The 20,220-nt window shown below is 35.7% G+C and overlaps 2 protein-coding genes and 1 long non-coding RNA gene across 4 annotated transcripts; 2 read left to right on the top strand and 1 right to left on the bottom strand.

Annotated features, from left to right (window-relative positions):
* Nucleotides 1-4,638: 4,638 nt before the first annotated feature.
* On the bottom strand, nucleotides 4,639-5,364 carry LOC116164444. The gene is made up of 2 exons (XM_031478628.1): nucleotides 5,176-5,364; nucleotides 4,639-5,128 (listed from the first exon to the last, which is right to left on the bottom strand). Exons 1-2 carry the CDS (start codon nucleotides 5,260-5,262, stop codon nucleotides 4,763-4,765), a joined length of 453 nt encoding a protein of 150 aa, XP_031334488.1. The 5' UTR covers nucleotides 5,263-5,364; the 3' UTR covers nucleotides 4,639-4,762.
* Nucleotides 5,365-16,748: 11,384 nt separating this feature from the next.
* LOC116165118 (zinc finger protein 525-like) lies at nucleotides 16,749-18,389 on the top strand. 2 transcript variants are annotated; one of them, XM_031479417.1, is made up of 2 exons: nucleotides 16,749-16,876; nucleotides 17,076-18,389. In XM_031479417.1, the coding sequence occupies exon 2, from the start codon at nucleotides 17,078-17,080 to the stop codon at nucleotides 18,017-18,019; it is 942 nt and encodes a 313-aa protein (XP_031335277.1). In that variant the 5' UTR covers nucleotides 16,749-16,876; nucleotides 17,076-17,077; the 3' UTR covers nucleotides 18,020-18,389. The 2 variants fall into 2 exon arrangements, with proteins under 2 accessions (XP_031335277.1, XP_031335275.1); XM_031479415.1 differs by having other exon boundaries at nucleotides 16,749-16,953.
* Nucleotides 18,390-19,786: 1,397 nt separating this feature from the next.
* On the top strand, nucleotides 19,787-20,220 carry LOC116165117. Its single transcript, XR_004144075.1, has 3 exons — nucleotides 19,787-19,915; nucleotides 19,969-20,047; nucleotides 20,112-20,220. It is a non-coding gene; the product is annotated as an uncharacterized LOC116165117 (long non-coding RNA).

Here is a 20,220-nt window from a genome sequence, read left to right as displayed (position 1 = left end):
ATAGATAAAAAGGTGTACCTAAGACCTCAGACATATGCGCAAATCGCGAACTAAAACTGATTTAAGGGCCGAACTTGATAGATTCAAAGATTTTGAAATTGCGTGCCTCAGGTCTGCGCTCACTTTAGTCCTTAGGCGACGCATAGTTCCTTCAGCTCACCTCATTTCGACCATACCAGGGAATTTTTAGGATTTGCGTTTTAATTATCTCATTGTTTAGATAATTAATCCACGTGTTGTCGAGATTGTTTGAGGAATTTCCCCGTAATTGTTATAATGACATTAACATATCCACTAAATTGTACAGTAAAAAACGCCATAATTGCATTATGTTCAGACCGCGATCAGAACGACTCAAATAAAAAAAAAACAGACAGTGCTAAAAAGGGCCCAAACAACTCTGAAAAGAACTAGCACCAGACTTACAGAGTGTTCGAGCGCTTTTTAAAGCGCCTCCCAAAGAACTTGCAGAACCATCAGAGCCAGAATCATCTTCATGGTCAAAATTATAGTCGCAATCAAAATCAGGGTTAGATTCGGGATGAGTCAGAATAAAGACCAGAGTCAGAGTCCACTGTCCAATCAGCGCCAACGTCATAGCTATCTACAATAATATTCGGCATGCCATACATCACAGGTATACAACGCCATCAAAAAGGCAACCACCGCTGCACCGGATCCTTGTTTTGGATGTGGCACCTCTGTAGTAAGCGGCCAGGTATGTCCGAACTGCAAACATCGAGTGGGAGCCGCGCAGGTAGACGTTTCCGCGATACAAAAGACAATAGTGCGATCGGCAGATAGCCGGATGAGAAAAGGACCTGCTACAAGACCGCATTCGTCTCCCCTTGTGAAGGTGACTGCCTAAACCGTCTGAGTGTCCTTGAGGAAGACATCGACAAGGATATATTGACGACCAGATCCTTTGTGAACATTTTTGTGTACAATAAAATTGAATCTTTTGAATTAGGCTTTACCCACATAACACTGAATACCTATTTCTCTAATGTACCAGGAATATTCAAAAAGGTATATTTGAACACGTATTAAATATACCTACGCATTGTAAGATATGCGAATGGGAATATCCCTGATATTGTGTGAATAAACTTAAAAAATATTCTTTATTTATTCTGAGTATTTTAGAACATGATGCACATAAACCACTTGGGATATTCTGAGAATAAACATACAGAATATTCTCATGTTATTCTGAATACTCTTTGTATATGAGGTATATAATATGTACTATTTCGGATATTCTGAACATAAACTTGAATGAACGGTAATCGTTTCTTCTCAATATTCTGAATATATTGTGATAATCCACCCTTATGGTTAGGCAACACACCTTTACATCTGAAACAAAAATGTGATAATATGCTCTGTATATAACCAATCGACCGTTTTGCGTAGATGCCGAATACTAGGGGATTTTGGTAACAAAGCTAGGGGAAAAAAGCGTGACAGAAAAAAGAAGATGGCGACGCGGTCGACGGAAGGCATCACACGTTCCCGGTTTTTTTTCTTGATTATTTTGGTTGTGTTGTTTTGAAGGTGTATTTACAGGTAGTAACCATTTTATTCTTTCTTGTACTAACTATTAATCATTGAATTTCTTGTCACAATATGATATTATTTACGTTTTCCTGATTTTGCATAACCTGCCGATATCCAATCATGGCGTACTCCATGCCTTTGTTTTGAGTACCGTTCGAACTTTCGCTGTTTCTCTGTTGCCTACTCGTCTCGTGCGGATTGCAGTTCATGGCATCTTAGCAATGCGAGATATTTAGGGGCCCTCTCATTAACAGTTCCTCTATTTAAAATAGCGATAATCGATTTTCACATGAATACTTGCTATTGACATTCTCACATGTACTTTTCGTGTTAAATTAATTTATGTTAACTGAAGGCTGGAGTAGAGCCACACCATTTACATGTTTCCTATGTACATGCAATTTATTATTTTACGAGTTGTGTTATCTCAATTGATCGTACAGGTATTTTGATGTGTTTTTGTACTGAATTGATTTATCCGTTTTTCCACTGCATTTATGATGTCTTGTGTATTTTGTTTTTATGAACTTGTTTAATTGCATTTGATTTGATTATTTGATTTTTACCATACAATTTGAGATGTTTTATTTATGTGTATTATCTCTTGCATTTTATTGCCATAAGTGATTTATTTAATGTATTTGTGTGGCGTATACCGGGGTTTTTGTCCCGTAGAATGTTTCCCTAGCATGGTCTTGCTGTGTGCGTAATATATTTATTTGTTCTTGTCATTTCTTACGCAGAAAAGTTCTCTCTAATTTAATTCCCTTCCCGATTATGTCTCACGTCCCAACACATACAAAAACCGATTACACAACGTAGGAGTTCGTGCCACCCATATCGAGCAGACTGCCATCCAAATTCGAAAGTGCGGCGAAACGTCCATTGTTTTGACTTGAAAGGTAGGTGGCTCTGCTCATAGTTTTTTCTCAGAGTTGCCAACAGTAAGTATAGGGTAAGTCAACGTTTGCAGTGTCGACTTGATAGACTCCTAGGACCATTACACATGTCTGATTGTACCGTCCTATGTATTTTCAATGGGCCACTGAATTTTACGTGTGACGATTTTTTGTTTGTTTGATATTATCGATCCGAATTTCGCTTGTTAACCCTTGCTCGGTGCTTTCATTTGAATGCGACGTTTTATTTAAATCCTTGCGCCATCTAGGTAATTTCTTTGTAATTCACTAGTTATAGTTCTTTATTCTCTTGTGATAGCTTTGAATCGTTCTTCTCGACTTAGAAACAAGATGGAACTACTGAATTTACACTCAATGCGCGTACCCATTGTACAGACTGTCAAGTATAAAGGTCAGTCGTGACAATGACGCCGACACAGTTTCCTGGAACTGTGCACACAACTCTCAGACAACTCAGGCTAAATCCCAATTCTGCAATCTACGCCTGGGAAAAGAAATCGACACTAGTCTGACGGGCGATAACACAATCTTAATGTGTTTTATTTAACCGAAACATCTGAATCAGAGATACTCGTAGTGAGCTCATTGAGCAGCATGTGCAGTGCTGAATTTGCAGTAAACGACCCTGAGTTTCGATAGATGCTGTTTATACGCATTTAATTGGGGTAAGAAAAGGAAATCAATTGGTTGTTCGATTTAAACTGTTTTGTAGGCGTGTTAGAAAATTAAAAAGAGTAAGGACGCGTCCAGGAGAAATATCGGTTGGGCATTCAGTTTTGGACCACCAGAACCTGAGTGATACGAAATATTAGAAGAATATTAAAGCGAGGGGTATTTGATTCAGTATTCTATATACCCGGTGCTACATTCTTCCTCAGCACATTCAGCCCGAAAGACTGTTGTGGTAGTTTTGCTCAATTTACTCAGAGCAAAAGTAGCAGCACTACGAAATCTAAAATGGTTCTGCTCGTAGTTTATTTCAGAGTTGTCAACGGTAAGTATAGGGTAAGTCAACGTTTTCAGTGTCGGCTTGATAGATACCCCCTTAGGATCATTACAATATGCTCTATACTTGACTTGAATTAATGGGACATTCATAAGTTTATTAGAATAGGTATATGTAGTATAAAAAACAATCCTCATATATCATAAAGGGATCACGTGACTGTGAAAAACAAATATTCGCCGTAGGTACATCCAGGTAACAGAATATTCAATACCCAAAAATTAAGGAATATTAATAGTGTCTTCTCAGTATATTTATTGCTGAATATCCTTGGAATATCCAGACGAACGTATACATTCTATGGATATTTGGAATATTCACATACCTTCTAGCATGTTAACAGGATATTTTAAAAATATCCAATGTCATCTGAGTAGAGATTTCATTTACCAGTACCACACCACTTTGAAAACGGTTTCCAAATATATTCTATAGATATATAATTATACACAGTGCGTTCGAGATAAAGGTTCATCTTATAATATCTCTTTTATTAAGGGAGATACGAAAAATTCGTAAAATTTAGTTCTATATGTGACATTACGACCTTTCCGATACTTCCGGTGGCAATTCCGGCTTAATCGGAAATCTATGCAACTTTTGTTTTTTCAAATTTAATGGCTATGTTTTTTACGATATTTGAAAAGAGCAAAAAAATCCTAAAAAATCTATTGTTAATTAGCCGGACCTCCTCCAATCCGGAATGTATCTGTAGGTCCTGAATACGGGAACCTTAGACTAAAGTTGTGTTTCGAAATGAATGCCGTTAAGCAGTGTTGTGATTTGTGAAAGACAAAAATGTACGCAAAACATGAATGGAAAACATTGTTTTTTAAATTACCACCTTTACGGAGCCGGTAGCACGTTTCAGTTTTTCGTAAAAACTTAATAATCTTGTTCAAGATCGGACCTATCACCCTCTCGTATTGTTAGCAAACGCCGTTTTTTTTATTGTTTGTCAATTTTTTTTTGCTTAATTGTTGTGAGAATGCAGTTAAGGTTGTGTCACAAACCCAATTGATGAATTTTTTTAATAAGGCGTAAGCACATATTTTTCCATTGCATTGATTTCATGCCTAATTAGGTACTCGGATGTCGGTATACAATGTGTGCCAAAAGAGGTATACCCGGTGAGCAAGTTAAAACTCAAAGGAACACACCAAAATGGTACAAAACTAAATTTTTATATTAAAATAAGTGAAACGAGTATTCTTAAACTAGACAAACGATAACATTTAACAGAACAGTATTAGTCATTACAATAAATACGGAGGAACTAGATAGAATCATTGTTAAAATACAATCTCGCGCACATATCACAAATTAAACAAGGCGCCGAGTTATCACTCGTAATGATATTACTACAAATACTACAAATGTAAGCATTTTCGTTAACCGCCGCTTCCATCTGAAGAGCGTAGTCGTCCGCCTGCCGCTGATTAAATTCTTTACACAGTTCGCCTTCGATGTCGTCCCAAATCAGTGCCATCTCCTCGACCGTCGGCTCTTCTTCGCCACCGTTTAGCAAGGTGCTTTTTAGTTGGCGAAACGTTTGGTATGCGTGCCCAATTGCATTCTTGAAAAGGTTGCGGTTACGGGAGGTGTCACCCTGACGGCTGAGCTTTAGTCTCTCGTGGAATTGCTGCAAACAAATTTGTAAACTGATGAGAATCGCCGAAATGTACCCACCTTTCGTATGTCTTCTCTTAGTTGTTGTACGGTAGGGCTTCTCGAAAGAACTTTTGCCTTGCACGCATCGTAATTTTTCGATGCCATCAATGGAATCCTTTAATGATAATTGGAAATGTTCAATTTAAAAGTTTTAAATGTTCACACATAACCTCAAAATTCACAAACAAAACAACGGAAGACACCCCGCGCTGTTGCCAGATTGATTAAAATTGCTACTTTAGCAAGAATTATTTTGAACTGTTAAGTAGCATTGGTAGCATTCACAACCTTAAAACTAATACGCACAATTATTAACAATTCAAAATTATCGTAAACGTTTAAGGTATGTATTTTAAAGGGCAACATTCACAATATTGAAAATTAATAGTTAGAATTAATACTTAACCCAGAAGTTTGCAAACTGTAAACTTTGCCGCTTAATTTTACTGAAATTAACAGAGGTACGCATGCGTGCTTTTATATAACATAACAGTCAACATAACCATGCCTTTTTTGTTTTGATTTTGTTACGTCTACAGACTACAATGAATGTGGAGAACAAAAAAGTACCTTGCCGCATTAGAATTAGGCCCGATTTTTGTGCTTGCGCTACAAGATATGGTGAAAGTTGCCATATTAACCTCTCTGTTACATAGATGGCGACACTGTTTACATACTAATTTCACATATTAATTTCATGCATTGCGAATGATTCCTTTACGTAATAATTTCACTCATTAATTATAAACATTAATTGGAGGTTGTGAATGCAGCTTAAGCCGTCAATCAAAATTAAAAATTCAAATGTCATAGATAATGGCGCACACGCACTAAAGTGACTAGATTTAGTAACTTTAACACGCACTAAAGTCACTAAATATAAATATATCTATATAAACCTCTCGCCAGGAAAGATTGCCGGTCACAGAACACTTGATCCTGGTCTACAATCTGTTTTTATAAAGATGTGAGCGACTTCCGGGATAGTATCATGTCAATGTTGAACAAAAAGGCTTTTCGTTCAACATTGGCACGATCCTATTCCGGAAATCGCTCGCATCTTAAGAAAAACACAGATTGCAGATCAACACAAGGTGTGCTGTGACCGGCAATCTTTCCTTGCGAGAGTTATAGTGACTTTAACACGCACGCTTACTATGCGCCATTTCTGTATGCTCGACGTTTGTACCACGGCTATCGTGCAAAGGTGTATTGTATGCGTCTCTCGCCCTCGTATGCTGCTTTTCTTATTCATGTGTTAATTTTCCTTCAAGGTATTGAATTATTGGTTACCTATAAGTATACATTAAACTGGGACCGCGCGGTGTGTGCCCGCGCAACTTGTGCTTCATTAAGACTGGATCAACAAATGCTACAGGAAAGGCAAGTTCAATCCTCCGCGTATTTGCAGTTTGCACTTTTTACCAATGGCACGCCATTGGAAATTAAATACATCTAGGGAAGAAAGAGTTAGGACTAGGGAACGCAAGCGATTAGTAGAATCACTTCTTCAGGATCCAATTGACATAACCACTCCATGAACACCTGAATTTTCAACACCAGAGCTATGTGTTCAAGAAGTAAGATGTACTTGTACATGGACAAACAAGACATTAGAGTTAAAGCGACAGAATGAACATCCGGGGCCAGACAGAAAGGCGTGAAAAAAATTTCATCAAAAGCCGTCCAGCCGTTTAGGAGTTAAGTCACACACATACTTACAGAAGAATTTTATATATCAAGATAATTATCCATGCAATACTAAATTATAAACCTTTCGATTCCATAAGTAAAATTTACGGGTTTTATTGGTACCTAAACGTATAGCAAATGTCGGCGATCATACGTATGCACTGTGGAAATGTCAAAGAAATAAACTACTCCTGATTGAAGCTTAAAATATCATTACGATAACAAACACAAATATGCAAAAATTAACTCTATTTGCATATAGTAAATGACAATTGTGTGGTAGGCGGTGCTTACTGCGGGCTGAAGTACGTCACAATTGGCAGCGCGTTTTATTGGTTGTTTGGAAGTGAGGCAACCGTTTAGTATTGTATACGAACCGTGGACGCCACCCACTTAAAAGCTGCTGAGAACATACACGAGATGGCGCGTCATTTGTTCGTTATCTTTATGTTTGATTGTTCTGGCCCAAACCATAGAGATATGAGAACAACATACGTCTATGGCCCAAGATAGCAAGTAATTCGAGTGAAATTAGCGTCACTCCAACAAACGTAGTAATGTGATTGAATTCAAACTATTATTGTTTAAACAATTTTTATTGCAATTTTTTAAAAATTACCCCAAATGTCTTTGAATGTTTCATAAAAAGTGAAGCCGTCGGCATATTCGCCCAGCGATCGTTAGGTTTTGTTTATTAAACGATTATTTATTGTAAAATTATTACGAGTGGTATCAACTGTCTTTCATGTAATGGCAGTGGTCTTTAATATCGTAGGCAGTTTTATAGGGTTAGCTTTAGTGGATTTTCACATTAAATAGATGAAATATTGTTTTAGTTGTTAAAGTTGCTTATTCTCCTATGGCTAATGATTACAAGAATCACTTTACATTTTTCTTTAGAGCCCTAAAATTTGGATTTCATGTGTTTGTGTGTGCTAGCTTAAACGTGGCAACGCTGCCTAAGAAACTGGTGATTCTATGCACAGAGTTGTATAGTAAATACAACTCTGATATCAAGATCATTCATTTTGCTACTGACGCGGTGGTTACTCAATTCTTATTCAAGTTCTGTTACTCAGAAAGTAAGTAGTTGCCTTGGCAGATCACTCTGTTTTGTTTAATACCAAAATAGGTTTGTGATAAACTCATTTAACAAAGGACCGATGATCAGTGATGATCAAATCAGCCATCATCAGTCAAATTTAAGTTGTTTTCACAAAACGTGTACCTATCATCTGTCCTCAACATGTAATCGACAAGTGACAACACCTAATGATGTTTGAGCATGTGATAATTTTAGTTTATTAAATGGCCGATGATCCGTACACCATGGGCAGAACCGATGTCTGTGCTTTTTTCATGGTACTCGAACCTGTGGACGATGCTACTTAAAACAGAGCATAGGCCGAATTGTCAGTCCTGATTATTGGTCCTTTATCAAACGGGCGTTATTTATAACATTATTGTTGTTAGGAATGAATGGAGATAATGACACACTACTCATTAAAATCGAGCCAAAACATGAAGAAGAAATCCATTCCGATATTCAGGGACACATTTCAGTAAGCAACGAAGTTTTGGTGACAGTAAAGGATGAAATTACCATTGGTACACAGTGTTCCACTAAATCTTATAATGAAGAAAGAAGACACTCTGACTTTCATCACCTTTTCACTAGGGGTAAAACAGTGTCTAAGGATTTTGAATGTGCTGATTGTGATTACGGGACAAATCAAAAATACAACTTCAAACATCTTTTAACACATAAAGTTTCTAAGGATTTTAAATGTGCTGATTGTGATTATGAGACAAACGATAAAAATCTCTTTAAACGACATCTCTTAAGACATAAAGTTTCAAAGGATTTGAAATGTGTTCATTGTGATTACGGGACAAATCAAAAATACAACTTCAAACATCTTTTAACACATAAAGTTTCAAAGGATTTGAAATGTGCTGATTGCGATTATGAGACAAATGATAAAAGCAACTTTAAACAACATCTCTTAAGTCATAAAGTTTCAAAAGATTTGAAATGTGCTGATTGTGAGTATGGGACAAATAATAAATTTTACTTCAAACGACATCTTTTAAAACATACAGTTTTTAAGGATTTGAAATGTGCTGATTGTGATTATGAGACAAACGATAAAAAACTCTTTAAACGACATCTCTTAATACATAAAGTTTCTAAGGATTTTAAATGTGCTGATTGCGATTATGAGACAAATGATAAAGGCAACTTTAAACAACATGTCTTAAAACATAAAGTTTCAACAGGTTTAAAATGTGCTGATTGTGAGTATGGGACAAATAATAAATTTTACTTCAAACAACATCTTTTAAAACATAAAGTTTCTAAGGATTTGAAATGTGCTGATTGTGATTATGAGACAAACGATAAAAATCTCTTTAAACGACATCTCTTAAGACATAAAGTTTCTAAGGATTTGAAATGTGCTGATTGTGATTATGAGACAAATTATAAAAATCACTTTAAACGACATCTCTTAAGACATAAAGTTTCAAAGGATTTTAAATGTGTTACTTGTGATTATGGGACAAATTATAGAGGCAGTTTAAAACAACATATTTTAACACATAAACTTTCAAAGGATTTGGAATGTGCTGATTGCGATTATAAGACAAATCATAAATCCGCTCTTAAAAGACACGTTTTAAAACATGGTTTCTAAGAATTTTAAATGTGCTGACTGAATAATAAACACAACTTCAAACGACATCTTTTGGTAGACAAACTTTCGAAGGATTGTAAATGTGCTACTTGTGATTAAGAGACAAATTATAAATCCGCTCTTAAAACACACCTTGTAAAACAAACTTGCTAAAGATTTGAAATGTGCTAACATGACACAAACAATAAATATACATTTAACCAACACCTTTTGAAGCTCGTTTTGAAGTTTCTATGGATTTTCACTTTGTTCATTGTTCTTATCGGACAATTGTTAAAACGCTATTTCAAACGACATCTTTTAAAACAATCTGAGAATAACAAAGCTGAAAGGGTCCTGTTTCACAAAACGCGTTATAAGTATATCTTGATTATAATAAATAGTAGGTATATTATGCAATGAGCATTTAATGATGGGCGAGTTCCGTAATGAATGGAGACTCATTAAATGCGAGTTTCATACACAATTTTTTCTACCACTGATGAGTTATAAAGAGGTGTTGTCAGTGGCGGACTTACATATAGGCACGTGCCTGGGGACGGCAGCTTTAGGAGGCGGCATTTTGTTGCACTATATTTATTTTAGATAGTATTTTAAGTTTTAAAGTAAGTGCCCTAACAAGTTACAAATGAAAAAAAATTATGAAATAAATTGGAATTGGTAGATAGTTTAAACAAACTTAATTGTAAGAGCGATAATCGACAATGCAAGTTTTGATGTGTGTGAAATGGTAATCGCCCACATGGCATTTGATATCTTATACAGGGTGTTTTTTTGGGAGCTGTAGTTAAAAGATTCTGGGAAAGTAAAATAGGTAGGTTTTTGAAAATTTGTACTTGGGAGTTACTCTGAAGGCCGAATCGATGTAAAATATTTTCGAAATGGCCGCACTTCCGGAAACAACGGAAGTAGATAGTAACTTCGTTATTTTAAATGGCAACCCCTATTTTTTATTGCATTTTTGGATTCTACGTGAAATTTCACTTCTTTTGATACCCATATGTCGATATCTACCATTTATGGTTTTTAAGTTATTTTGACTTTAAGAAAAAAATGGCGGATGCAGATGGTACCTTGATAATTGATTACTTGAAAACGGTTGTAGTCATGGCAACCTATTTTTATCAGTGCATAGAGAATGAATAGGGATTTCTTTTAGTGCACTTAAAAAAAGTTAAGTTGCGTATGACCGCCCCTATGTATATCCAAATTTATGAAACTTCAAAGACTAAAAACTCAGTTTTTTTAAATGGAATGACCATGTTCTTACTATTCCATGAGATAGAGAATCGAAATGGGCATATTTTGACAATACATGTTCCTATAGCTATCTTTAACATTTTATTGAATTGGCACTATTTTTTTCGGATTTTCTTTTTAGTAGGCGGCCATGATTCTATAACAATTGAATTTTAAACAAATCTAGTGACACTAATCCATCACCCACTGTTATAGGTTAACATAAGTTTTTCAAAAATCGAAAAATGACTCGCAGTGGTTTCACCTATTTTGGAATTTAATTTATGGTGTAATGGGCAGAATCGTGGCGCGTGCTTTCCGTACATTCATTCGAAAACTGGAACGAAATTGTATGAATTTTTGGAAATTTTGTACCCCCAAATGCACTACAAACCGTTGAAGCACCAGTGATACAAATAAGCTCTACAAGAGAATATTTAAGAAAATGAATTGAATTGCAAATACAAGATTAACAAAATAAATTCAATGCAAAATATAAAAAACTTCGTTGAAACATTTTTGGTATGGAATTGTTGCTAGAACAGATATCGCATTACCTCTCTTAATTTCCAGCCTTATACGTTGTTTAAGAAATTCAGTTGAATGACTGTTTATATTTTTCAAAAATGTTCCGTCCAATATCCTTAACAAATGAGTTATTTATTAATGAATTATTTAGAATCAATGGTATTAAAGAATCCATTCCTTGATTTGTTTAAAATTCGATTGTTATAAAATCATGGCCAACTACTAAAAAGAAAATGCGAAAAAAATGGCATCAATTTCGAAATCAATTCAATGAAATGGGAATAAATCAGAAACTGTTAAAGATAGCTATAGGAACATGTAATATCAAAATATGCCAATTTCGATTCTCTAATCTCTATCTCATGCAATATTAAGAACATATGGTCATTCCATTTAAACAAACTGAGTTTATAGACTTTGAAGTTTCTTAAATTTGGATCTCCATAGGTGCGGTTGTACGCAACTTAACTTTTTTTGAAGTACACTAAAAGAAAGCCCTATTCATTCTCTATGCACTGATAAAAATGGGTTGCCATGACTATAACCTTTTTCAAGTAATCAATTATGAAGGTACCATCTGCATCCGCCATTTTTTTTCTTAAAGTCAAAATAACTTAAAAACCATAAATGGCAGATATCGACATATGGGAATCAATCGCCTAAAAATTGAATAATGCGGGTACTACCAAAACTACGACAAAATAACAGGCATGTGCGACTTACGAAGTAACAGAATTTGTACGAATACTTAACCTCACTTCCTATTTTTACACTTTGAAGATCCTTTTGTAAGTAGTTGTCTTTTAGGTCGAGAAAATGGGAGTGAAATATTCAAATGTTCATATTGATATTTAGCTTAGATCGATCTAAGATATTTAGACTGTTCCGGCTATAAATTTAAACATAATTGTTTTGCCGTTTCTGTCATATGGCGGCGTACAACTTAAATTATTTTCATTTTCGCTATCCATCTTGACACTTTCAAATTCGAATTGCGTCGGTAATACAGTGATCTTTTTCTTTGAGTTCAATTCAGCAACTTAGTTTATATTAAAAACGGTCTAAATTAGCATGGGATGTTTTATTTAATTTAATATTGATTTTCAATTATACAATTTTGCATTCACATTTTTGTTTTTTGGTGTTATTAAATGCAATTCTTAGATTTGGGCAAGTCCTATATACAGGGTGACAATTTGAAAACTTACCACCCCCCATATCTTAGTAAATAAACGAGATATTTAAAAAAATCAAATTCCGTTTCGGTAATTCGGAGGGGGAATCACAATGACATAGTTGGCGACGCACCCCCTCCAACCCCCTGCGCCCCAGCCACCCAAACTTTTAAATCTTAAATAGTGACCCCCCATGTGTGATACGTCGTTGGAAAGCTCTGAAAAAATGCATTACATTTAGGTTAGTAATTATCGTGTAAATCAAAAAATAAACTAATATGATACATTTGAAATCTGTCGTATTTAAAACGCAACCGGCGAACATAGACGAACTAAGACAGAGAATAATTCAAGAATGTCGAAATATTGCAAAACCAACATTTGAAAAGGTTCGACAAAAGTTTGAGAATAGATTATAACTGGCGATCAAAAATGAGTTGCTGTCGAGTCGGCTTTGGAAGTTCAAGTTAAATACGATTTTCCATGTTTATTTTTTGATTTGCACGATAATTACTAACCTAAATGTAATGCTATTTGGTATGGTTGGAAAGCATTTTTTCAGAGCTTTCCAATGACGTATCACACATGGGGGGTCACTATTTAAGATTTAAAAGTTGGGGTGGCTGGGGCGCAGGGGGTTGGAGGGGGTGCGTCGCCAACTATGTCATTGTGATTCCCCTCCGAATTACCGAAACGGATTTTGATTTTTTTAAATATCTCGTTTATTTACTAAGATATGGGGGGTGGTAAGTTTTCAAATTGTCACCCTGTATATTTCGATACAAAGGGAAGTTACAACCAGATAAATTGACAGATTGATTCTTTGTTTTTTATGAAACTTTTTCATTGGCTGGCTACGGTGAGTTTTTTTAAAGCCATGCCCAGTGATTAATTATTACTCACTGCTGTTATCCAATAATGTGAGGAATTTATACTCTTACTTCATAAAATTGGAACGTTTAATGTATTCATTAACACATATGAGTAGAAAAAAGTATTTTATGTAGTTTACTCTTATGTACTTATATGAATTGTGCCATTTGTTAAATCAGATATTTTCCAACTACCATTGTACTAATATGTAATTTACAACATGCGAGGTGTTAACTAATATCCATGTGCTTGTGGAAGTCTACGATATCTCAGGTTTAGACCACGTTTAACTCAGTAACACGGTGCCCGGGGGTGTACCTATGTAGAACCTCGACTTCCGTGAAGTAGGGCATGCAATGCTAGCTGTATTTAGTTTAGGGTGACTCGTAACATCCGCGAATGCGTGTGCCTTGTTGTATGTAACTCATATCTTTCTACCGTGAGAGGGAGCTCGGACGCTAGAATAGAAAGATATTCTAGAGCTAAGGCATAAAAGGATCCGAGGACCCTCGAACCTCCCACTTTAGGGACGAAGTGCTGTAACCAAGGCCGTCCTACACATGGGCGGCGACTCATCTCTTAACCATCTTCAGATTTGTGGCGTTACGTGACCGATGTCAGGGGAGTGTTACGAAGCACAGGTAGTAGTTCCGGAAGTCTGGGGTTTATATCAATGTCATTAGGTGTAAACTGAGCATAATTGGGGGTCCCACGAGTACACTGAGTATTGTTATAACTGCCTATTGTTACGTCACAACATGGGTAATAGATCAGACGTGTTTTTACAAACGTCACACCACTCTATTCGGTATATAATGATATGAATAACTATAGTAAGGTGACTTATATCAATAAATGCGTGAATGTGTTGCCCCTAACAATCTTAACTGCGCTACGGGTTAATAGGCCCAATTCCTAACAATATAACCGTGAAACAGGAGGGCAATCAAGCTAAGACTCTGGCCAACCTAACAAATAACCAGGTTCACCATCCAATGACTTAACTAAAAAGTGAGTTACCTTCTAGCCGCGATTAAAGGAAAGTACATGACATGTTGTGACGAATACTCTACGCCTACTGTTCAAACGTACCCTGATACTTGAATTCATTAATTAATTAAGGTAGTGTTACATGTTCTGCTTAGGTGGTGGTGTTTTAATTTGCTTGTGATTAACATAGTTTGGGTTTTATTCACGGCCAAGGTTTTTCTCAAGTCGCGCTCTTTTTCGCCTTGGTAGTCTGCTTTTGCGAGAGTGCGGCACCTTTAGGTTTTGCTTGCTTTGCTTTTAATGTACCACATCCAAATTCCGGGTTTTTCAGAATAAGTTTATAATAAATAAACTCGCAGACATTACAGCGTTTTATTTGAGTCTTTCTGCCCGACTGGGTCCCGAGTCATTGTATTAGCTTCGTGTAACGTAAGGGGGCCCTACCTTAGGCGATCCAATCACGTGCCATTCTTTTGTTTGAAATTTAAGCGGGAACCGTGTTTTGATACTGGGATTGCAACGTTGCCACTTTGCCGTGAAATCTGTCATTTTCACCTCGAGCCTGGGGTGGGTTAAGATCAGTACAATTCCTTCTCTGAAATATTTATTGTCACCTAACCAACATGGATTCATACCTAACAAGTCAACCGTCACAAACCTTGTGTGTATCGCGACCGAAATCATAGCAGCTATTATTATTATTATCTATACCGATATTTCAAAGGCATTTGACCAAATCAATCACAGCATTTTGCTTCAAAAACTGAACGGGCTGGGTTTCCATCCAAATTTAATAGATTTCTTTGGATCATATCTCAGCGATCGAATGCACACTGTCACATATAATGGATTTACTTCCGATTCGTTTGCGTCAACATCTGGCGTTCCTCAAGGATCGAATCTGGGGCCGCTGCTATTCAACATATATGATGACTTAATTGTGTTTTGAATAATACCGCGTTAGCCTACGCCGACGATATCAAGATATTTACAAAAGTTGAATCTGTTTCGGACTGTGTGCGGTTACAGTCTTGCCTCAGCTTAATAGATGATTGGTGTAGGTAATGTAAACATGCTAACATTGAATATCTCCAAGTGTCAAGTTGTGTCATATAGCCGTATTCATCAACCTATAAACTATACTTATAAGGTTGGCTGGCGTGAAATTGCAAGAAGCGCTACATTTAAGGATATAGGTGTTTTCTTCGACAACAAGCTGTCCTCAAGTCACATTGACGAGATGTGTTCACGTGCTACAAAGATGCTTGGATTTGTATTTCGCCAGTGTCGACAGTTCCATAACATTCTCTCTATGAAGTCCTTATATTATGCGTTCGTTAGATCGACGTTAGAGGATTCGTCAATAGTATGGAAACCAACGCAGGGTTACCTGATCACCAATATCGAAAAAGTGCCACGAAGATTTCTCAAATACCTTTATTTAGCCGAAAACGGGAGTTACCCTGAGCCGCATATAAGTCAGCAGCACCTTTTGCATGTTATGGGCGAACAGTCATTGCAGTGCAGAAGATCAAGGCTTAGTGTAAGATTTTTATACAATCTTATACACAATCACATCGATTGTCCATCTTTGTTAGAATGTTTGAACTTTTATGTACCTCATGTGAATACTCGACAACACTACACTTTTTATTGTAAAAAAACTAGGTTAAATATTTCTCGTAATTCACCTATTAATTCAACATGTGCTCTTCTTAACCTACTTAACAGAAACATTGACATTAATCATGACCCTTTTCCCACTATCGATATGGCTTTAGATTCCCTTTAGATTCCCTTTTTTAGATAGGTATGTACTAAATTATATCCAAATCCAAAATCCAAATGAGTCTATATATTTTATTTTATAAACTTAAATTTTGTTCTTTTTTCTTATATTATTTCATATTGTGTCCTATAATTGGTGTAAACTGTTGGACATTAAATCATTAAATAAATAAATAAATAAATAAATAAACTCAAGAAAAATAAGCACCCGCGCGACTACAAACAACGTTGAACGTCAATGTCTGAATTCTCGATGACGTATACATTCCATCCCTCCCGCTTCCGCCCACATAGTTACCAGGTATAACCTTTGAAATAAAATAACCTTGGACGGTGTACAGGCTTGGTATGGGAACTTCCCATATGCGTAGATTACAGAGGGACGATTCTAATTAAAGGTGAGTTTACAGTAGATTTGTCGCATCTTAATAATGAGTTCTGACCAACAATTAGCTCCCATTTAATTAGCGATTTCCCTTGTTGTTATATAAAATACCCCCCATTACAGAACGCTCAATAGTTGAGTGTGAGAAATTACTAGGATTGTGCTCAATAAATCTTGTTTTGAAGTGTATGTCAGTTTAAACGTGGCAACGCCGCGTATCTTCTCAGTACTCGGCCGTTTTTATAACCAACAAATTACTGGGATTTACTGGTGGCGTGGTGTAACCTGAGAACTTTCATAGTCGAAGGGTGTAACCGTCTCAGACTTATTAAACAAATTCTGTGACTCAAAAAGTAGTAATGTGGAGTTGCCCTTTCATCTAGAACCCTATTACAAAGGACGGATGATCAGTGCAGTTGACCGATCATCAGTAAGTTGTTTTGCCGTCGACATGTATTTGAGTAGTGACAATACAAAAAATAAAGCAATGGGCAGGCCCTGATCATCTGTCCTTTGTGAAACGGGTCTTATTGATAAGATTATTGTTGTTAGGTATGAATGGAGATAATGACACACTACCCATTAAAATCGAACCAAAACATGAAGAAGAAATCCATTTTGATCTTCAGGGACACATTTCAGTAAGCAATGAAGTTTCGGTGACAATAAAGGATGAAATTACCATTAGTACAGAGTGTTCTAAATCTCTTTGTGATGAAGAAGTAAGACACTCTGACTTTCGTCACCTATTCACTAGCAGTAAAACAGTGTCTAAAGCTTTTAAATGTGCTACTTGTGATTATGGAACAAATCATAAATACAGCTTCAAACAACATCTTTTGATACATAAAGGCTTTAAGGATTTGAAATGTGGTGAATGTGATTATGAGACAAATAATAAAGGCCACTTTAATCAACATCTCTTAAGGCATAAATTTTCAAAGGATTTTAAATGCGCTGGTTGTGATTATGAGACAAATTATAGAAGCAACTTTAAACAACACCTCTTAATACATAAAGTTTCTAAGGATTTGAAATGTGCTGATTGTAATTACGAGACAAATAATAAAAGCCACTTTAAACGACATCTCTTAAGACATAAATTTTCAATGGATTTAAAATGTGCTGGTTGTGATTATGCGACAAATCATAAAAGCCACTTTAAACAACATCTCTTAAGACATAAATTTTCAAAGGATTTGAAATGTGCTGATTGTGATTATGAGACAAATAATAAAAGCCACTTTAAACAACATATCTTAAGACATAAACTTTTAAAGGATTTGAAATGTGCTGATTGTGATTATGAGACAAATAATAAAAGCCACTTTAAACAACATCTCTTAAGACATAAAGTTTCTAAGGATTTGAAATGTGCTGATTGTGATTATGAGACAAATTATAAAAGCAACTTTAAACAACATCTGTTAAGACATAAAATTTCTAAGGATTTGAAATGTGCTGATTGTGATTGGGAGACAAATGATAAAGTATGATATGATAAAATAATAAAAGCCACTTTAAACAACATCGTTTAATACATAAAATTTCTAGGGATTTGAAATGTGCTGATTGTGATTACGTAACAAATAATAAAAGCATCTCTTAGAACATAATGTTTTAATGTCTTAAAACACTCTTTTTGAAACCTAAGGATTTGAAGTATGGTGATTGTGATTATGACACCAACAATGCATATACATTTAACTGACACCTTTTAAAACATAAAGGTTCGAAGTATTTTATATGTGCTACTCGTGATTATGGGACAAAGATAAACACCACTTCAAACGACTTCTTTTAAAACATTCTAAGAATTTTTTTGTTTTTCAAGTTTCACTGACTGCACAATGTTAATTAGCTACTACAATATCGTCAATATCATACATAATTAAAAATTGTTCTATTATAAATATATTTTACAAAATGCAAGTATGTTTAGATTATAATGAAATACGAAATGGAATATCTTGTAATGGTTTTTAACTAGGAAGACGGATTTAAAAGTTCCCGCAAAAAAATTTAGTTTCTATTGGCTCGCGCTGCACCCGTTTTGTTTACACCACAGTTTTATATAAGTCAATGAATAAGATATAAGCGTTGAGTGAAGGATCCTTCACTCAACGATATAAGTAAGTCTACGAGTAAAAAATAACTTTACTCCTAGAAGTAAATAGAGTGACAATCTTGTTGCTGAAAATTGACTCCAATTGAACCTTGGCAGGCCGTTGGTGAGTGTGCGCAGTAATCGACAACAGAACCGGCTTCAAATTAAATGACCCTTAAAGCAAGTTCGGCTTGAGAAATGGTTTCTCATTGCAACAAAAATTGAAAAGAAATTCAATGTGTGGTGAATGATGTTGTTAACACTGTGTCTTGAATAAATAAGAAACATTACAATCTTTAAGAACTTTTAATACAGTAGACGACAATACAAAGCTGGTAAGGGGCTTACAACATCAGAATTGAGAAAAGATTTTTTGAGATTCTGGTATAAAGGAAATCGTATATTTGTCGAGCGATCGAGTTTAAAGATCTATTTATGCACTCGGTGAAAATAAAAATAAGCAATGAAAGAATAAAATAAGTTGAAATTTTATTTTGGTGCGGGACAGAATTTCAGGTGGGCAATGCCGAAAACACAGTTTGAATACGGGTAGCCACAAAGTCGACAAACTTCAAAAGCCAATAACTCAAATATCTCAAAAATGGAGCATCAGCAGAGGGTATGTACAGTGGCACCACGCTCAGAAAGTCCCTGACGGGGCCGACGGGGTGTCTGAGGGAGCTAGAAATTTAGACTGTACATTTGAGATGCCCCAACCTTAACAACGTCCTGTGAATATGATTGTCGATACGAAGCACCCTATACATCATGTAGGTTACACAAGCTGCCAACCGAAATCTGGTGGGATTACAGAAAAAGGAAAGAGAGCGAAGATGAGACGGATGGAATTCTTGGAAGACGACATCTGTTTAGGGTGTTTTCACATTTTTTAAAAACTGGACAAAACGAAAGCCCATTGGCCGTATAAACGAGCTACACATTTAAAAAAAATATCCGAGCCTTCATTTTCGAGTAATTTCAAAATAAAATTCGAAACCAGAAATTTGCCGCGTAAACGGACAGCCGCGCGTTTGTACGGTCACCTGTTCTCAACTACGTCACCACAAAATATGATTTGTGTACGTCACAGTGCATGTAAAACACTGGAACTGTCATTATAAACAGCACGCGTTCTAACGGGTTTTGATTAATGTTTTCTGCCGTGAATTTATGTTTATATAGATTGTTTTTATTACTATCAAAGACTACCTAACATTGTGCATGTTTAAAAATGTATGGCGCACAATATAAATGGTGTTTTGTGCCATGTTGTACAAGTACATCGGTGAGTACGTCAAACAAAATATTTATTTCTGTACCACTTGAGTATTCTCGCAGAAGAAATTGGTTTAAAGCAGCTAGAAGAGATATGGCAAAATCAAAATCAACGTTTTACTGCTGCGAAGATCATTTTAATGTAAGGACATTATACCTACATATAAAGTAAAATTCATTGAAAATAAATTTTGTTTTAATTACAGCTGGAAGAAAAGAAGATATAGAAAATTTTGTACGTTATAAATTAATGGGTGGAATAGTATATTAATATTAAAGCATAAGTTGCAGAAGGCGCTATATTCTAGCACGAGT

This window comes from Photinus pyralis, unplaced genomic scaffold (assembly GCF_008802855.1).
Source record: "Photinus pyralis isolate 1611_PpyrPB1 unplaced genomic scaffold, Ppyr1.3 Ppyr1.4_LG2, whole genome shotgun sequence".
Classification (NCBI taxonomy): Eukaryota; Metazoa; Arthropoda; class Insecta; order Coleoptera; family Lampyridae; genus Photinus; species Photinus pyralis.
Note: the sequence above shows the minus strand (reverse complement) of the source record. Positions and strands in the feature narration are given on the sequence as shown.

What these genes read in the sequence shown, in the direction of transcription:
- LOC116165118 (XM_031479417.1), top strand. Translation starts at nt 17,078, where the DNA reads ATGAATGGAGATAATGACACACTACCCATTAAAATCGAACCAAAACAT.
- LOC116164444 (XM_031478628.1), bottom strand. Translation starts at nt 5,262, where the DNA reads ATGGCATCGAAAAATTACGATGCGTGCAAGGCAAAAGTTCTTTCGAGA. An exon ending in TAAGAGAAGACATACGAAAG is followed by an intron (nt 5,129 to 5,175) that starts GTGGGTACATTT and finishes ATTTGTTTGCAG; the next exon opens with CAATTCCACGAGAGACTAAA.